General features: G+C 41.7%; 1 protein-coding gene across 2 annotated transcripts in view; it reads left to right on the top strand.

The window, feature by feature from the left end:
- Positions 1-21636, top strand: part of LOC139374100 (calcium-binding protein 2-like) — a 46022-nt gene that overhangs the window by 23565 nt on the left and 821 nt on the right. The window contains exons 1-6 of one of the 2 annotated variants that reach the window (XM_071115092.1): positions 1350-1407; positions 1897-2109; positions 16395-16425; positions 17391-17525; positions 17660-17769; positions 17964-18111. In XM_071115092.1, the coding sequence (XP_070971193.1) occupies positions 1378-1407; positions 1897-2109; positions 16395-16425; positions 17391-17525; positions 17660-17769; positions 17964-18111 (667 nt within the window). In that variant the 5' untranslated portion in view covers positions 1350-1377. Of the gene's footprint in view, positions 1-1349; positions 1408-1896; positions 2110-16394; positions 16426-17390; positions 17526-17659; positions 17770-17963; positions 18112-21636 lie in introns of those variants that run through there. The other variant, XM_071115091.1, reaches the window with a different exon arrangement.

Here is a 21636-nt window from a genome sequence, read left to right as displayed (position 1 = left end):
TCCCTTTTCTCTTTCTGACATCTCCTCTCTATCCCTCCCTTTCCTCTTTCTGACATCTCCTCCTCTCTATCCCTCCCTTTCCTCTTTCTGGCATCTCCTCCTCTCTAACCCTCCCTTTCCTTTTTCTGGCATCTCCTCCTCTCTATCCCTCCCTTTCCTCTTTCTGGCATCTCCTCCTCTCTATCCCTCCCTTTCCTCTTTCTGGCATCTCCTCCTCTCTATCCCTCCCTTTCCTCTTTCTGGCATCTCCTCCTCTCTAACCCTCCCTTTCCTCTTTCTGACATCTCCTCTCTATCCCTCCCTTTCCTCTTTCTGACATCTCCTCTCTATCCCTCCCTTTCCTCTTTCTGACATCTCCTCTCTATCCCTCCCTTTCCTCTTTCTGACATCTCCTCTCTATCCCTCCCTTTCCTCTTTCTGGCATCTCCTCTCTATCCCTCCCTTTCCTCTTTCTGACATCTCCTCTCTATCCCTCCCTTTCCTCTTTCTGACATCTCCTCCTCTCTATCCCTCCCTTTCCTCTTTCTGGCATCTCCTCTCTATCCCTCCCTTTCCTCTTTCTGGCATCTCCTCTCTATCCCTCCCTTTCCTCTTTCTGACATCTCCTCTCTATCCCTCCCTTTCCTCTTTCTGACATCTCCTCTCTATCCCTCCATTTCCTCTTTCTGGCATCTCCTCCTCTCCATCCCTCATTTTCTACTAGTCCCATCGCTCTATTCCTTTAATCTGAAATGTTGAGGATTAAAAAGGCATCCCGTTTCCCCTCTAATTCCCCCCCCTCCCTCTCAATTCTGTCAAACTGGTGATTTGCAGAGTGAGTGAGTGAGTGAGGAAAAGAACGATAAAGGGCTGATATTGACTAAATTGAGGGTAATCAAGGGAACATAAATGGAGTGAAAGAGAGAGAGAGAGAGAGAGAGAGAGAGAGAGAGAGAGAGAGAGAGAGAGAGAGAGGGAGAGAGAGAGAGAGAGAAATAAACCGACTATAGAATCACCTTGCTCTCCTAATTTATCCTGCCGGTAGCACCATGTGTGAGGGTTCCCACCAATTCAAGGAGCGTTGACCAGAGACACATGGCGACCGCATGGCAACCTAGTCTCTCAATAGACCAATCGAATCATTGATTCAGCAGTTAGGAGGACCTCATTGGCTGGATTATTATCTTGATTATCATCAACATCAGTAGTGTTCTATTGGTGGCTGAAGAGCTCAATTCTGGGATAGATTAGAACTTTAGGTTTGGGCCGGGACTTTGGCTGGAGAGTTTATGTAATAGCTAACTGGAGAGAGGGAGGGAGAGAGAGGAGAGGGACGGGGCACGGGACAGGGGGAAAGAGAGGGGGAGGAGAGGAGGACTCAGAGAGAAAGAAAAGCTGATGGGAAATAAGAGAAGCAAAATGAGGAAGGTAAGGGATTATTCCTCAATTATTTACTGTCGTTTAGATTATTTGTGTATTTAATATTGGAGATCTATTGATTCTATAGATGTGAGAGAGACAGACGTATCTTTTCTTTTTTTACTGTAGGCGGTGTGAAAGTTACCTTTCTAAGACTTGCAATGTGCATGACTTCAAAAAAATCGACATTGTTTCTTGCACATTGACTTTTAGCTGAATCAGAAATATCATTTTTTAAATGTTTATTAGCATTGATGACACTGAGTTGACTGTACAGAATATTGGTTCATACACGCTGCTAGGAACGACTGAAACCAGGAAGCATTGCTACTTTAGTGATCTGGTCTACAGCCTAGTGTGTCTTAGAACAATAAGGAACAGGGCTGAACAACTGCTTCACTCACCTGCCAATTTTATTGGCTGAACACACCTTTTCTGATCATTCTGATTGGTTGGCATATGGTTGGTTAATCGATCTGATTGGTTCCCCTCCCTAAGGGGGTATTGCCCTCGGAGGGGAGCGGAGCCCCATTGGCTGCGGCGGCAATGCCGGGGGGTGTGGGGGCCCTGGAGGAAGAAGAGGAGGAAGATGAAAGGAGAAGAGTGTTTGAGGAGCCGTTGTGTGCTGTGGTCCAGAACTGCACTGTTCTACACAACATCGTGGGCCCCGCCTGCATCTTCCTCAGAGAGGCGTTCATTCAGAGCCAGCTCGTATGTAACCTTACAGAGATACACACACACACACACACACACACACACACACACACACACACACACACACACACACACACACACACACACACACACACACACACACACACACACACACACACACACACTCTAAAGTAAACTACATACTATACTGATATAATAGTCATCCATTTATCGATTTCAGACATTTTGTCTGAACAAATCACCAGTTCTCTGTGATCCTTGACAAACTTTTAAAAGAGTGTAACACCATATCAGCTTGTACGTTCACCAAGATCTTACATCCATCCCATAATATCATTACCATCATGATCCCTTCATCAAACGTCACCCTGTCCACAGCTCTGATCCTATCCACTCACCACCCTGTCCACAGCTATGATCCTATCCACTCACCACCCTGTCCACAGCTCTGATCCTATCCACTCACCACCCTGTCCACAGCTCTGATCCTACCAACTCACCACCCTGTCCACAGCTCTGATCCTATCCACTCACCACCCTGTCCACAGCTCTGATCCTATCCTCAGCTCTGATCCTATCCCCTCACCACCCTGTCCACAACTCTGATCCTATCCTCAGCTCTGATCCTATCCCCTCACCACCCTGTCCACAACTCTGATCCTATTCACAGCTCTGATCCTGTCCACAGCTCTGATCATATCCACTCACCACCCTATCCACAGCAATGATCATATCCACTCACCACCCTGTCCACAGGTCTGATCCTATCCACTCACCACCCTGTCCACAGCTCTGATCCTATCCACTCACCACCCTATCCACAGCTCTGATCCTATCCACTCATCACCCTGTCCACAGCTCTGATCGATCCTACCCACAGCTCTGATCCTATCCACAGCTCTGATCCTATCCACTCACCACCCGGTCCACAGCTCTGATCCTATCCACAGCTCTGATCCTATCCACTCACCACTTTGTCCACAGCTCTGATTCTATTCCACAGCTTTGATCCTATCCACCCACCACCCTATCCACAGCTCTGATCCTATCCACTCACCACCCTATCCACAGCTCTGATCCTATCCACTCATCACCCTGTCCACAGCTCTGATCGATCCTACCCACAGCTCTGATCCTATCCACAGCTCTGATCCTATCCACTCACCACCCGGTCCACAGCTCTGATCCTATCCACAGCTCTGATCCTATCCACTCACCACTTTGTCCACAGCTCTGATTCTATTCCACAGCTTTGATCCTATCCACCCACCACCCTATCCACAGCTCTGATCCTATCCACAGCTCTGATCCTATCCACTCACCACCCTGTACACAGCTCTGATCCTATCCACAGCTCTGATCCTATCCACAGCTCTGATACTATCCACTCAATATTAGGTTATATTTCTATGACACCAGCATCACCCCTGTGACATCGTCATCACCATTACATTCTGAGCAGCATGATTGGAGGAGACCACTTCTACATCATCTCCACCAAAGACCATCTGCCAACCCTGTGAGTGTCTCATATCCATTGAATCTGCTATGAATCGTTGTTAGTATATTTACTTTACATATAGAGCACCGTGCAACATTATTTTAGCAAGCAACACGTTCAATGGTATACCACATCCTGCTGTGTTTTATGTCAGAATCTCCCATCGTGAAGTGGGAATAATACTGTGAAATTGTAACAATGATGATAATGTCCAATTAGTGTAAGAGCTGTTTGAAAAGAGCACATTGAAAATTCAGCTTGTTTTGCATGGGTGGATTTTTGGCCTGCCTGGCGACATCACCAGTTGATTTAAGTTAATAGACCAATAGCAAAGGGAGATTCAAACCTCACTGCCAATAACAGCTATTCTTCAGGTTACATTTGCCTCCCATTTGTCTCAATGTCTTGCTCAGACCACTCCCAGACTTTCCTAGCAAGTGTATTGCTTGAGAAACGTAATTTAGCTAAAAAGCCACTTTTTGATCATTTTAATTAAAAACAATTACAGTAAGGGATACTTCGGGATTTTTGCACTTCCCAAGAGTTAGATGAACTTGTGTATACCATTTTTATGTCTGCATGCAGTTTGAAGGAAGCAATGACTGCATGCTAGCTGTACCTGTAGACTTCCAGCCATTGCTCTAACACTACTTAGCATTGGCTTGGAAAACTACCTCTAACTTCCTTAATACTGGACGCAGAGACATACAAAAAAAAGGTATCCACGAGTTGATCTGACTCTGGGGAAGTAGATAAAGGGAACAGTACCAAAACCCTGAAGGATCCCTTTAATTCAGGGGTGTCAAAGTCAAATGGACGGAGGGCCAAATAAAAAAATCAGCTACAAGACGAGGGCCGGACTGTTCGAATGTTCATTGAAAAATTTTTAAATGACGCATATAGTCTAGTGAACCTAATTGAACCTACTGAAAACCTAACAAATATATTACAATATGATCAGATAAATAAAGCAATATTTTCTTATGGCTCTGTCAGTAATCTTTAATTTTCAACAGACACAAAAGACAAATTTCCTTTATATAAATATCCCCATAACATGAACATTAAATGAAAGAAACCGGTATTCAAGGCACCATCAGTAGACTATATTTTCTATTTTAGCAAAAGTGGGCTAAATTTACTTCAAAGAAAAAACAATAATAGCAATTTTCTATCATCCACTCAACTGAAATATTTTTAAAATATAATTGGATTGAAATACAAAAAAATAAAGTGCAAAAATCTATTAATCAAAAACAACACTTTGTTTAAGGAGAAGTAACATGCAGTGAAAACAAATATTAAATTTTAACTTTTAAACTTGAACTGAGTAAAAACTCTAAATATGTGATTGCACAGTAATGTTCACTTGTTTGAGGTTGAGGGTGATACTTGGTGGTGTCCCATCTTTTCCACAAGTTCATCAATGTTCGGGGTAAGGCTCTGAGCTGAAGAAATCCTCAGAATTGAGTGGAGGTGTTCAGCAGTAAGTCGACTTCTGTGTGATGTTTTGTTCAGGTTCATCAAAGAAAACAGTTGTTCACACAGGTATGTGCTGCCAAACATAGACAACGTTTGAGCAGCCTGGATGCGCAGCTGGGGCATTGTGCCGGGGAGGAAACGGGCAAACTCCGCAGCACCCACTGCCGCACCCACTGCCGCATATTTTTCCCTCAGTGCATCATTGCATTGGAGGTCAATCAACTCCATTTGGAGGTTTGGTGGTGAGCTTTCCACGTCAACAGCAAATGGGTTACCGAGCAGTTCCAACCTGCTTTTTTGTGCTTCAAAGTCAGCAAATCGGCGTCGAAAGTCAGTGGTAAGCATACCTATTTTATCAGCCAACTGTGTGCTCGGGAACGCACTGGTAGAGAGCTTCTCTTTCATGGTCTGGCAGCTGGGAAAGTGGCTCAAATTTTCTTTCCGCATCTGCGTCTCCCACAGAGTCAGTTTGGTTTTAAATGCCTTCACTGTACTGTACATATCAGAGATGACACGATCCCGACCCTGCAGCTGCAAGTTTATTGCATTCAGATGACTCGTAATGTCACACAGAAAAGCCATTTCACACAGAAACATTTCGTCTCGGAGTTGTGTTGTGTCTTTCCCTTTGCTGTCCAAGAATAGACAAATCTCCTCACGAAGCTCGAAACATCTTTGAAGCACCTTTCCCTGGCTTAGCCATCGCACCTCTGTGTGATAAGGCAAATCACCATGCTCCGTTTCTAACTCCGTCAGAAATGCCTTGAACTGGCGGTGATTCAAACCTTTGGCTCTGATAAAGTTAACTGTGCGCGTGATGATGCTCATTACATGCTCCATTTTCAAGGCTTTACCGCACAACGCTTCCTGGTGTATGATACAATGATAAGCTGTCAGCTCACCTGTCGCGTTTTCCTCTTGCATCTTTTCCCGTATCTTCGCCACCAGTCCGCTCCTGTGTCCACACATCGCAGGTGCTCCGTCGGTTGTCAAACCCACGAGTTTTTCCCAAGGCAGCTCCATCTCATTTACACATCTTGACACCTCTTCATACAAATCATGCCCCGTAGTTGTGCCATGCATAGGACGTAAAGCCAAAAACTCCTCTGTCACGCTTAGGCTGGAGTCCACTCCGCGGATGAAAATTGACAACTGGGCAATGTCAGAAATGTCGGTGCTCTCATCCACAGCCAAGGAATATGCAATAAAATCTTTTCCCTTTTTCACAAGCTGCTCTTTTAGATTGATGGACAACTGGTCTACTCTCTCGGCAATGGTGTTTCTGCTCAGACTCACATTTAAAAAGAGTTGCCTTTTTTCTGGGCAAACTTCGTCACAAACTTTAATCATGCAGTTTTTGATGAAATCCCCCTCCGTAAATGGCCGGGCTGATTTAGCGATCTCTTCTGCCAAAATAAAACTGGCCTTGACAGCAGCCTGGCCTTGTGATTTGGCTTTTTTGAACAGAGCCTGTCGAGATTTGAGGCCTCGTTTTAATTCCTCTGCCTTTTGTAGCCTTTGTTCCATGTCCATATTCTTGTTTTTGTCCGCGTGTTTCGTTTCATAATGTCGTCTCAGATTATACTCTTTCAGTACCGCCACACTTTCTCCACACAGAAGACACACAGGTTTTCCAGGTGGCCTTCGTGAACATATACTCCGACTCCCACCTTGTTTGAAACCCCCGGTTCTCAGTATCCACCTTCCGTTTTGCCATTTTTGATGGGTATCTGAAAGTTAATTTTACTGTGATGCTGACGACTGCTGTGCCAATAAATATTGAAATGAAGCAGCCTACTGCTCGGTGCGTCACCTTTGCATTGTGGGAAATGTAGTATTGGTGCGTGTAAAAGATCTGCGGGCTGCCGGCTTGCTGCGGGCCGGTTCTAATAATAAATCAAGATCATCCCAGGGGCCGTAAAAAACCTTCTTGCGGGCCGGATGTGGCCCGCGGGCCTTGACTCTGACATATGTGCTTTAATTGATACCCAGAAAGGACTTGATCGAGATAAAATCCTTAAAGTTCCTACGTTTTGAGTAGAACAAACAAAGATAAAAGAGAACGAAGTCCTAGAACAGATTGTTCTGTAGATGTTGTTGAAGTGTGTGGCGATGACATGGTCAGTGCTCAGCCTGTTTCTCAACGTTGTAATTTAGATGATGGATTCATCTCCTGCTCACCGAGCGAGCAGCGTCTGATATGGCCTCTTATTCCAGATGAATGTCTTTGTTCGAGTGAGAAGAGATCATATTGGATCAGTCCCAAGTGGCACCCTATTCCCTATTTAGTGCACTACTTTTAACCAGGGCTCTGGTCAAAAGTAGTGCACTACATAGGGAATATGGTGCCATTTTGTACACATCCATAATCACACACATAGGGGAGTAATTTCCTGATAGCAGCTATGCTAGGCTAATGCTAAGTACTATTAGCCAGGTGTTTTTTTCCCATTTGGGCCAGGTACTTAGAGTAACTGACGAGCTAGCACTTGATAGAGGATCTGTCCTTAGATGAACTGTTGGGGAGAAACATCACATGTGTGGAGATGGTGTGGTTTTGATTCCGTCATTTTGAATTGGAGATGCTTATTAGTGATGGGTATTTCATGAACCAACAGCTTTTTTTGATGAACGATGGAAATCGAATCGCATTAGTAAAAGAGCCGTTCATTTGGCGCCCTGATTTGCATACTGCTCTTACTGCTTTATGAGCTCAAAACAATTATTATCTGCAGATACGTTACAGCAACATTATCTAACGTTACAACATTATCTAAAGAGGGTGAATCCTCACTGCAGAAACAATACATAGCGGGGACAGCACGTCATTCTGGTCGCTCATTTTAGCAATGCGTAACAAAAATTGCAGCAGATCTACGTTAACACTTTGGCCAGGTAAAAAATGCATTTGAATGTGCATCTAACGGTCTGATATAATGGTAGCATACTTTTTGGGCTTTACGTTAGAGATGTTTCAATGTGTTCACGGTTCTGAAGAGCCGTTCGGCAGCCAAACGATGCGACTCACAGAAACGTTTCAGGAACGCCCATCCCTCATGCTGATAGGAGGCCAGCATAGAGGCATGTGGGCAGGGATTGGTCAATTTGAAAGCGATGGACCGTTTGAACCAACCACAGAGTGTAGTACTGCTATCTATACAGGGCTGCCAATCGATCAGATCATTAGAACCTATTCTACAAAGGTTTGACCTAAAAGCTACAAAGGCGAGGAGGGTAAATGGCAGGGATTCGGACCATTTGAACCACTCATGTTATTATGAGTTAGAATGGCATAAGGGTTAATAGTCTATTGATACGGAACACAAAGTACTGGTTATGTAATCCTACAATCCCCTGTTCTCTGAAATGGAGAGGAAAGCTGATCTCATGTCTGAGACCAGTTGGAGGTGTCTGTAGGTCCAGAGTGGATTTATGAGCTATGATGGTGCATATTGCTGGGGATATGAACCTATAAGAGCTATGATGGTGCATATTGCTGGGGATATGAACCTATAAGAGCTATGATGGTGCATATTGCTGGGGATATGAACCTATAAGAGCTATGATGGTGCATATTGCTAGGGATATGAACCTATAAGAGCTATGATGATGCGTATTGCTGGGGATATGAACCTATACGAGCTGTGATGATGCATATTGCTGGGGATATGAACCTATAAGAGCTATGATGATGCGTATTGATGGGGATATGAACCTATAAGAGCTATGATGATGCGTATTGCTGGGGATATGAACCTATAAGAGCTATGATGATGCGTATTGCTGGGGATATGAACCTATAAGAGCTATGATGATGCGTATTGCTGGGGATATTTACCTATAAGAGCTGTGATGATGCGTATTGCTGGGGATATGAACCAATAAGAGCTATGATGATGCGTATTGCTGGGGATTTGAACCTATAAGTCCAACCAAGCCCCAACACCTTGGTTGGAAGGTGAAAGTCTAAATACAATTGTGTGTGTCTGTGTGTAAACAAGTCGATGAGCATAGTGCCTATCATCATTAGTAATTTATCTTGATGAGCATAGTGCCTATCATTAGTAATTTATCTTGATACTGTTTAGCATACATACAATCTCTCTCCTGTTCACTCTAATCCAATCCTGTTGTATTACTATTCCTGGGGATGTGGTTGTGATGTCATTGGCTGTCAGTCACAGAACAGAGCAGAAGACAGAACACGTGTGAAACAAGGCCATCGGGACACATTCCAAACTCTCCAGCCACCCTAGAAAGCACACGGCAGGGAGGAAATGGGTGTGCTTAGGGTAATTGTTTCAACAAAAGTAGAGAAAAACTCTCAATTGCTGTGAATTAGAACCCATTGTGCATTTAGATTACATCATAGTATTAACACTGACGTTCGGGTCATCATTCAAATGACGTGTTATTAGTCACGTGCTTAGCAGATGTTATTGCGGGTGGAGCAAAAGGCTTGTTTGTGGGTGTAGGGAAATTCTTTCTGACATTCATCAGAAAGAATGACAAAGCTTTTGATATCATTGAGATAAATGATGGACTTTGAGTTTGTGAACGAGAGATGTGTGCCTTTACTTTTAGATAACAGATGTGGCTTGTTATGGCTGCGTCATCACCTCAGCATCAGTAGAGCTGTGACTATCCTCCACCATCCAAACTCAACATCTTACATGCATCCTATAGAAGTATCTCTGGTTTAGGACTCAAAACATTACTGCATTTATTTTTTATTTGTATTTAACCTGTATTTAACTAGGCAAGTCAGTTAAGAACAAACTCTTATTTACAATGACGGTCTACCAAAAGGCAAAAGGCCTCTTGCGGGGCCTGGGATTAAAATAAATAAATGAAAACAGTATAAATAGGACAAAACACTCATCACAACAAGAGAGACAACACAACACTACATGAAGAGAGACCTAAGACAACAACATAGCAAGGCAGCAACACATGACAACACAGAATGGTAGGAACAAAACATAACATGGTAGCAACACAACATGGTAGCAGCACAAAACATGGTACAAACATTATTGGGCACAGTCAACAGCACAAAGGTCAAGAAGGTATTATCAGCCACAACTGTCAGTTAGAGTGTCCATGATTGAGTCTTCGAATGACATTGAGATAAAACTGTCCAGTTTGAGTGTTTGTTGCAGCTCATTGCAGTCACTAGCTGCAGCGAACTGAAAAGAGGTGTATATCCTACAGAAAACTTCCTGGGTTAGGACTCTTTATTTAGCTAATTATGTAACTTCTGAAGGTAATTGTTTGCACCAGATGTTATTTAGGGGCTTCATTGCAAACGGGTGAATACATAAGCATGGACCACTTTTCAGTGAAGTCATTTTTTTTCATTTCACTTCACCAATTTGGACTATTTTGTGAATGTCCATTACATGAAATCCAAATAAAAATCTATTTAAATTACAGGTTGTAATGGAACAAAATAGGAAAAACACCAAGGGGGATGAATACTTTTGCAAAGCACTGTATCTCTGGTTTAGGACTCAATACGTTACTGTAACATACAATTGAAGTCGGAAGTTTACATACAATTAGGTTGGAGTCATTAAATCTTGTTTTCAACAACTCCACAAATTTCTTGTTAACAAACTATAGCTTTGGCAAGTCGGTAAGGACATCTACTTTGTGCATGACAAGTAATTTTTCCAAAAATTGCTTACAGACAGATTATTTCATTTATATTTCACTGTATCACAATTCCAGTGGGTCAGAAGTTAACATACACTATGTTGACTGCGCCTTTAAACAGCTTGGAAAATTCCAGAAAATGATGTCATGGCTTTAGAAGCTTCTGATAGACTAATTTACATAATTTGAGTCAAGTGGAGGTGTGCCTGTGGATGTATTTCAAGGCCTACCTTCAAACTCAGTGCCTCTTTGCATGACATCATGGGAAAATCAAAAGAAGCAATTTCCAAACGCCCGAAGGTACCAGGTTCATCTGTACAAACAATAGTACATAAGTATAAACAACACTGGACCACGCAGCCGTCATACCGCTCAGGAAGGAGATGCATTCTGTCTCCTAGAGATGAACGTACTTTGGTGCAAAAAGTGCAAATGAATCCCAGAACAACAGCAAAGGACCTTGTGAAGATGCTGGAGGAAAAAGGTACAACAGTATCTATATCCACAGTAAAACAAGTCCTATATCAACATAACCTGAATGGCCGCTCAACAAGGAAGAAGCCACTGCTCCAAAACCGCCATAAAAAAGCCAGACTATGGTTTGAAACCGTGAATCACGGGGGTGGCAGCATCATGTTGTGGGGGTGCTTTGCTGCAGGAGGGACTGGTGCACTTCACAAAATAGATTAAATCATGAGGATGGAAAAATATGTGGATATATTGAAGCAACATCTCACGACATCAGTCAGGAAGTTAAAGCTTGGTCGCAAATGGGTCTTCCAAATGGACAATAACCCCAAGCATACTTCCAAAGTTGTGGCAAACTGGCTTAAGGACAACAAAGTCAAGGTACTGGAGTGGCCATCACAAAGCCCTGACCTCAATCCCATAGAAAAATTGTGGGCAGAACTGAAAAAGCGTGTGCGAGCAAGGAGGCCTACAAACCTGACTCAACTCTGTCAGGAGAAATGGGCCAAAATTCACCGAACTTATTGTGGGAAGCTTGTGGAAGGTTACTCGAAACGTTTGACCCAAGTTAAACAATTTTAAGGCAATGCTACCAAATACTAATTGAGTGTATGAACATTTCTGACCCACTGGGCATGTGATGAAAAAAATAAAAGCTGAAATAAATCATTCTCTCTGCTATTATTCTGACAATTCACATTCTTAAAATAAAGTGGTGATCCTAAATGACCTAATACAGTGAATTTTTACAAAAAAACTGAGTTTAAATGTATTTGGCTAAGGTGTATGTAAACCTCCGACTTCAACTGTATATCCTATAGAAGAATCTCTGGTTTAGGGCTCAATACGTTACTGTAACATATATCCTATAGAAGAATCTCTGGTTTAGGACTCAATACGTTACTGTAACATATATCCTATAGAAGAATCTCTGGTTTAGGGCTCAATACGTTACTGTAACATATATCCTATAGAAGAATCTCTGGTTTAGGGCTCAATACGTTACTGTAACATATATCCTATAGAATAATCTCTGGTTTAGGACTCAATACGTTACTGTAACATATATCCTATAGAAGTATCTCTGGTTTAGGGCTCAATACGTTACTGTAACATATATCCTACAGAAGTATCTCTGGTTTAGGACTCAATACGTTACTGTAACATATATCCTATAGAAGTATCTCTGGTTTAGGGCTCAATACGTTACTGTAACATATATCCTACAGAAGTATCTCTGGTTTAGGACTCAATACGTTACTGTAACATATATCCTATAGAAGAATCTCTGGTTTAGGACTCAATACGTTACTGTAACATATATCCTATAGAAGAATCTCTGGTTTAGGGCTCAATACGTTACTGTAACATATATCCTATAGAAGAATCTCTGGTTTAGGGCTCAATACGTTACTGTAACATATATCCTATAGAAGAATCTCTGGTTTAGGGCTCAATACGTTACTGTAACATATATCCTATAGAAGAATCTCTGGTTTAGGGCTCAATACGTTACTGTAACATATATCCTATAGAAGAATCTCTGGTTTAGGGCTCAATACGTTACTGTAACATATATCCTATAGAAGAATCTCTGGTTTAGGGCTCAATACGTTACTGTAACATATATCCTATAGAAGAATCTCTGGTTTAGGGCTCAATACGTTACTGTAACATATATCCTATAGAAGAATCTCTGGTTTAGGGCTCAATACGTTACTGTAACATATATCCTATAGAAGAATCTCTGGTTTAGGGCTCAATACGTTACTGTAACATATATCCTATAGAAGAATCTCTGGTTTAGGACCCAATACGTTACTGTAACATATATCCTATAGAAGAATCTCTGGTTTAGGGCTCAATACGTTACTGTAACATATATCCTATAGAAGAATCTCTGGTTTAGGGCTCAATACGTTACTGTAACATATATCCTATAGAAGAATCTCTGGTTTAGGGCTCAATACGTTACTGTAACATATATCCTATAGAAGTATCTCTGGTTTAGGACTGAGGATGTACAGGCTTGGTGATATTAAAAAAGGTTTTTCTGAGTGCATGCATGCGTATGTGCACGTGTTCCTCACTTGTACTAAACACCCCAAATCTCCTCATCTCCATTTGTGGCCCGGCAACTCTATCCTGTAATCTGTTTGAACTATGACCCTTGGCTGCATGGCAACTCTGACCCTGTAATCTGTTTTGACCTATGACCCTGGCTGCATGGCAACTCTGACCCTGTAATCTGTTTTGACCTATGACCCTGGCTGCATGGCAACTCTGACCCTGTAATCTGTTTGAACTATGACCCTGGCTGCATGGCAACTCTGACCCTGTAATCTGTTTGAACTATGACCCTTGGCTGCATGGCAACTCTGACCCTGTAATCTGTTTTGACCTATGACCCTGGCTGCATGGCAACTCTGACCCTGTAATCTGTTTTGACCTATGACCCTGGCTGCATGGCAACTCTGACCCTGTAATCTGTTTTGACCTATGACCCTGGCTGCATGGCAACTCTGACCCTGTAATCTGTTTTGACCTTTGACCCTGGCTGCATGGCAACTTTGGCCCTGTAATCTGTTTGACCTACGACCCTGGCTGCATGGCAACTTTGGCCCTGTAATCTGTTTGACCTATGACCCTGGCTGCATGGCAACTCTGGCCCTGTAATCTGTTTTGACCTATAACCGTGGCTGCATGGCAACTCTGGCCCTGTAATCTGTTTGACCTATGACCCTGGCTGCATGATGAAATGTTATTTGTCACATGAATGAAATATTATTTGTAACATGCTTAGTAAACAACAAGTAGACTAACAGTGAAATGCATACCTGGTCACTGGCAGAACCCTGTGTGTGTGTGTGTGTGTGTGTGTGTGTGTGTGTGTGTGTGTGTGTGTGTCCAGTCATTGGCAGAACCTACTGTGTGTTTGAGACTGACTACAGTCAGATTGCACAACATCACTGATTACTCTACAAATCCCCTTGCAACAAACTGATCCCCTCTAACACGCTGCCTGTGTCTACCTCACACTGACTACATCCCAAATGGCACCCTTTTCCCATATAGTACACTGTTTTGGATTGATGGGCCCTGGTCAAAGTAGTGCACTATACATGGAATAGGGTGCCATTTGGGACATGACGGCTTCGATGTAGCCTACCACTGACAGACAGAGCAGTGCAGCCAATCACAGGGGACGGAATAGGACTGTGTTGAGCGAACTGAGGGGTTGCAAAAGCCAGTTAGATCACATGCTGTGTAATCCTGTAACAAATCGCCGGTCTGGCTGCGTAACATGAATTGAAGGGGTTTTAGAGATGAGGGAGGGAGAGAGAGAGGGAGGCAACATGCGTGAGAGAGAAGTGAATGAATCCTCTGTATTTAAGATTATGCCATCTCTCACTCTAAAATGATTCCCTATCAAGTCCATATCTATTGAGTCCATATCTAATGATTCCATATCAAATGAGTCCATATGAAATGAGTCCATATGAAATGAGTCCATATCTAATGAGTCCATATGAAATGAGTCCATATCTAATGAGTCCATATCAAATGAGTCCATATCTAATGAGTCCATATCTAATGAGTCCATATCTAATGATTCCATATCTAATGATTCCATATCTAATGAGTCCATATGAAATGAGTCCATATTAAATGAGTCCATATGAAATGAGCATATCAAATGATTCCCTATCAAATGAGTCCATATCAAATGATTCCATATCAAATGAGTCCATATCAAATGAGTCCATATCAAATGAGTCCATATGAAATGAGTCCATATGAAATGAGTCCATATCTAATGAGTCCACATGAAATGAGTCCATATCTAATGAGTCCATATCAAATGAGTCCATATCTAATGAGTCCATATCTAATGAGTCCATATCTAATGATTCCATATCTAATGATTCCATATCTAATGAGTCCATATGAAATGAGTCCATATGAAATGAGTCCATATGAAATGAGCATATCAAATGATTCCCTATCTAATGAGTCCATATCAAATGAGTCCCTATCAAATGAGTCCATATCAAATGATTCCCTATCTAATGAGTCCATATCAAATGATTCCCTATCAAATGAGTCCATATCAAATGAGTCCATATCTAATGAGTCCATATCAAATGAGTCCATATCTAATGAGTCCATATCTAATGAGTCCATATCAAATGAGTCCATATCTAATGAGTCCATATCTAATGAGTCAATATCTAATGAGTCCATATCTAATGAGTCCATATGTAATGAGTCCCTATCAAATGAGTCCATATCAAATGAGTCCATATCTAATGAGTCCATATCAAATGATTCCCTATCAAATGATTCCCTATCAAATGAGTCCATATCAAATGATTCCCTATCAAATGATTCCCTATCAAATGAGTCCATATCTAATGAGTCCATATCTAATGAGTCCATATCTAATGAGTCCATATCTAATGATTCCCTATCTAATGAGTCCATATCTAATAATTCCCTATCTAATGAGTCCATATCTAATGATTCCCTATCTAATGAGTCCATATCTAATGAGTCCATATCTAATGAGTCCATATCTAATGATTCCCTATCTAATGAGTTCATATCTAATGATTCCTTATCTAATGAGTCCATATCTAATGAGTCCATATCTAATGAGTCCATATGAAATGATTCCCTATCTAATGAGTCCATATGAAATGATTCCCTATCTAATGAGTCCATATGAAATGATTCCCTATCTTCTGAGTCCATATGAAATGATTCCCTATCTAATGAGTCCATATGAAATGATTCCCTATCTAATGAGTCCATATCTAATGAGTCCATATCTAATGAGTCCATATCTAATGAGTCCATATCAAATGATTCCCTATCAAATGATTCCCTATCAAATGAGTCCATATCTAATGAGTCCATATCAAATTATTCCCTATCTAATGAGTCCATATGAAATGAGTCCATATGAAATGCTTTACTTCCTGTCCAGTTCAGTCCGCAACATTCAGATGGAGCTAAATCAAAGATGTGCAGTTCTCTTGGTTTTTATGAGGATGTTTCTCTGTCAGCCATTGTGTGTGTGTGTATTTCTGTTCATCTACACTACAGTATATTCAGGGTCCTTATCGTTGTGTGTGTGTCTGTGTCCGTGCGAGCTAACACACTGTGTCTGTCACTCTGTGTGTGTCCCCTCCAATCTGAAACCCTGCAGGACAGAGACCTACGGCCAGAAGAGATTGAAGGTACAGATATAAGAGACATTACACAGAGTCAGTCAACACCATCATCTTCCCTCTCCTTCCCTGTTTCTCTCAGTCAACACGGGCATCCTCCCTCTGTCCCTGTTTCTCTCAGTCAACACCGTCATCCTCCCTCTGTCCTTGTTTCTCTCAGTCAACACCATTATCCTCCCCCTGTCCCTGTTTTCTCAGTCAACACCACCATCCTCCCTCTGTCCCTGTTTCTCTCAGTCAACACCGTCATCCTCCCCCTGTCCCTGTTTCTCTCAGTCAACACCACCATCCTCCCTCTCCTTCCCTGTTTCTCTCAGTCAACACCACCATCCTCCCTCTCACCCTGTTTCTCTCAGTCAACACCGTCATCCTCCCCCTGTCCCTGTTTCTCTCAGTCAACACCACCATCCTCCCTCTCCTTCCCTGTTTCTCTCAGTCAACACTACCATCCTCCCTCTCCTTCCCTGTTTCTCTCAGTCAACACCACCATCCTCCCTCTCACCCTGTTTCTCTCTCCATCTTCCTGTCTTTTCCATACATACTCATATTTTCAACATACTGTATTTACTCCCAGACAACACCAATGAATCCCAGTGTTCTGGCTCTACTGTGTTGTCCTCCCTCAAACTGAAAGATACTTTGATGTGGCTGCAGGTGTTTCCACCGCTCATACAGGAGTAATAGAGACCTTGTTCACAATTATATTTTTAAAAATATGTATCAGGGGGGCTGCAGCACCCTCATCCCTCCTACTTCCTGCAGCTATGGGTGTGGCTTGTCGTCAGAGCCTAAAATGAATATAAGAAACCATGTCTATTTTTCTCATTTCTATTCAACACCCCCCCGCTCTCCTCTCCCCGCATCCACCTCTCCTCACCCGTATCTACCCCTCTCTCCTCCCATTCCCCTATCCACCTCTCCTCACCCGTATCTACCCCTCTCTCCTCTCCCACATCCCCCTCCTCCCTGTGCAGAGCTGAAGGAGGCGTTCGGGGAGTTTGATAAGGATAAAGATGGCTACATCAGCTGTAAGGAACTGGGAGAGTGCATGAGGACTATGGGGTACATGCCCACAGAGATGGAGCTCATCGAACTCAGCCAGAACATCTGTGAGTCACACACACACACACACACACACACACACATTAACCAGAGAAAGCGAGGGCATACCCTCTGTGTATAGTATTTGAAGCTCTTCATCACCCCTGTGACCATTTCTGTAATGACTCTTGTTTCCATCTAGGTGGCGGCAGAGTGGACTTTGAGGACTTTGTGGAGCTGATGGGTCCTAAAATGTTGGCAGAGACAGCAGACATGATAGGAGTGAAGGAGCTCAGGGATGCTTTCAAAGAAGTACGGAGAGACAATATTAATCATATTATATCTGTTTATAATGTTATTTTCTCTTAACCTGTTCTTTCTATCCATTTAATCTCCTCTCCCCCTTCCTTTCTACGACACTCTTACCCTTTTTCTGTCCCTCACTCCCTCACCTCACTTTACTTCCTCCTGTCCTCCTCCTCCTCCTCGTCCTTCTTCTTCTCCAGTTTGACTCTAACGGGGATGGTCAGATAAGCCTGGCTGAACTGAAGGAGGCCATGAAAAAGCTGGTGGGGGAGCAGCTCAACCAACCAGAGATCGACGAGATCCTCCGAGATGTCGACCTCAACGGGGACGGCTTGCTCGACTTTGAGGGTGAGGGGAGAGTGTGGGATGAGGGGGAGAAGGTGAGGGGAGAGTGGGAGGAGAAAAGGAGACGATTTGGTGAACTTGAAAGGGGAGAGAGGGTGAGTGAGGAGGAAGAAAGGGGGAGAGAAGGGAGTGGGAGGAAAGGGTGTGGAGAGGAGTAGAAAGAAACTAAGAGAAAGAAGGAGAGAGGGGAGAAGGGGAGAACTAATGGATCAGAGAGGAAATGTGACATGAGATATGATGAAGGTTGCTCTACACTACAACACTATGTTTACTCTGTTTCACCATACTAAACTCACAATGCTGTGACAACAATAATCACCATGTTGTCACTATTCTATTACTCACCATGTTGTCACTATTCTATTACTCACCATGTTGTCACTATTCTATTACTCACCATGTTGTCACTATTCTATTACTCACCATGTTGTCACTATACTATTACTCACCATGTTGTCACTATTCTATTACTCACCATGTTGTCACTATTCTATTACTCACCATGTGGTCACTATACTATTACTCACCATGTTGTCACTATTCTATTACTCACCATGTTGTCACTATTCTATTACTCACCATGTTGTCACTATTCTATTACTGACCATGTTGTCACTATTCTATTACTCACCATGTTGTCACTATTCTATTACTCACCATGTTGTCACTATACTATTACTCACCATGTTGTCACTACACTAATACTCACTGTGTTGTCACTACACTAATACTCACCATATTGTCACTATACTAATACTCACCATGTTGTCACTATGCTAATACTCACCATGTTGTCACTATTCTATTACTCACCATGTTGTCACTATACTAATCTCACCATGTTGTCACAATATTAATACTCACAATGTTGTTACTATATTAATACTGACCATGTTGTCACTACACTAATACTCACCATGTTGTCACTATACTAATACTCACCATGTTGTCACTATGCTAATACTCACCATGTTGTCACTACACTAATACTCACCATGTTGTCACTATACTAATACTCACCATGTTGTCACTATGCTAATACTCACCATGTTGTCACTACACTACTACTCACCATGTTGTCACTACACTAATACTCACCATGTTGTCACTATGCTAATACTCACCATGTTGTCACTTCACTACTACTCACCATGTTGTCACTATATTAATACTCACCATGTTGTCACTACACTACTACTCACCATGTTGTCACTACACTAATACTCACCATGTTGTCACTTCACTACTACTCACCATGTTGTCACTACACTAATACTCACCATGTTGTCACTACACTAATACTCACCATGTTGTCACTTCACTACTACTCACCATGTTGTCACTATATTAATACTCACCATGTTGTCACTACACTACTACTCACCATGTTGTCACTACACTAATACTCACCATGTTGTCACTACACTAATACTCACCATGTTGTCACTATACTAATACTCACCATGTTGTCACTATACTAATACTCACCATGTTGTCACTACACTAATACTCACCATGTTGTCACTACACTAATACTCACCATGTTGTCACTACACTACTACTCACCATGTTGTCACTACACTATTACTCACCATGTTGTCACTATTCTAATACTCACCATGTGTTCACTATATTAATACTCACCATGTTGTCACTACACTACTACTCACCATGTTGTCACTACACTATTACTCACCATGTTGTCACTATTCTAATACTCACCATGTTGTCACTATTCTATTACTCACCATGTTGTCACTATATTAATACTCACCATGTTGTCACTACACTACTACTCACCATGTTGTCACTACACTAATGCTCACCATGTTGTCACTACACTAATACTCACCATGTTGTCACTATTCTATTACTCACCATGTTGTCACTACACTAATGCTCACTGTGTTTTCACTTCACTAATACTCACTGTGTTGTCACTTCACTATTACTCACTGTGTTGTCACTTCACTATTCTATTACTCACCATGTGTTCACTATATTAATACTCACCATGTTGTCACTATTCTAATACTCACAGTGTTGTCACTATATTAACACTCACCATGCTGTCACTACACTAATGCTCACCATGTTGTCACTACACTAATGCTCACCATGTTGTCACTATTCTATTACTCACCATGTTGTCACTATTCTATTACTCACCATGTTGTCACTACACTATTACTCACCATGTTGTCACTATTCTAATACTCACCATGTTGTCACTATATTAATACTCACCATGTTGTCACTATTCTATTACTCACCATGTTGTCACTTCACTAATACTCACTGTGTTGTCACTTCACTATTACTCACCATGTTGTCACTATATTAATACTCACCATGTTGTCACTATTCTAATACTCACCATGTTGTCACAATATTAATACTCACCATGTTGTCACTATTCTATTACTCACCATGTTGTCACTATTCTATTACTCACCATGTTGTCACTACATTAATACTCACTGTGTTGTCACTACACTAATACTCACCATGTGTTCACTATATTAATACTCACCATGTTGTCACTACATTAATACTCACTGCGTTGTCACTTCACTATTACTCACCATGTGTTCACTATATTAATACTCACCATGTTGTCACTATGATATTACTCACCATATTGTCACAATACTAATACTCACTGTGTTGTCACTACACTAATACTCACCATGTTGTCACTACACTAATACTCACCATGTTGTCACTATTCTAATACTCACCGTGTTGTCACTATTCTAATACTCACCATGTTGTCACTATATTAATACTCACCATGTTGTCACTATGATATTACTCACCATATTGTCACTACACTACTACTCACCATGTTGTCACTATACTAATACTCACCATGTTGTCACTATATTAATACTCACCATGTTGTCACTATATTAATACTCACCATGTTGTCACTATGATATTACTCACCATATTGTCACTACACTACTACTCGCCATGTTGTCACTATACTAATACTCACCATGTTGTCACTATATTAATACTCACCATGTTGTCACTATATTAATACTCACCATGTTGTCACTATGATATTACTCACCATATTGTCACTACACTACTACTCACCATGTTGTCACTATACTAATACTCACCATGTTGTCACTATATTAATACTCACCATGTTGTCACTATACTAATACTCACCATGTTGTCACTATATTAATACTCACCATGTTGTCACTATTCTATTACTCACCATATTGTCACTACACTAATACTCACCATGTTGTCACTACACTAATACTCACCATGTTGTCACTATACTACTACTCACAGTGTTGTCACTACACTAATACTCACAGTGTTGTCACTATACCAATACTCACAGTGTTGTCACTATACCAATACTCACAGTGTTGTCACTATACTAATAATCACTATGTTGTCACTATTCTATTACTCACCATATTGTCACTACACTAATACTCACCATGTTGTCACTACACTAATACTCACCATGTTGTCACTATACTACTACTCACAGTGTTG

Source organism: Oncorhynchus clarkii, chromosome 19 (assembly GCF_045791955.1).
Source record: "Oncorhynchus clarkii lewisi isolate Uvic-CL-2024 chromosome 19, UVic_Ocla_1.0, whole genome shotgun sequence".
Lineage (NCBI taxonomy): Eukaryota > Metazoa > Chordata > Actinopteri > Salmoniformes > Salmonidae > Oncorhynchus > Oncorhynchus clarkii.
This window is presented reverse-complemented; position numbering and strand designations above follow the sequence as displayed.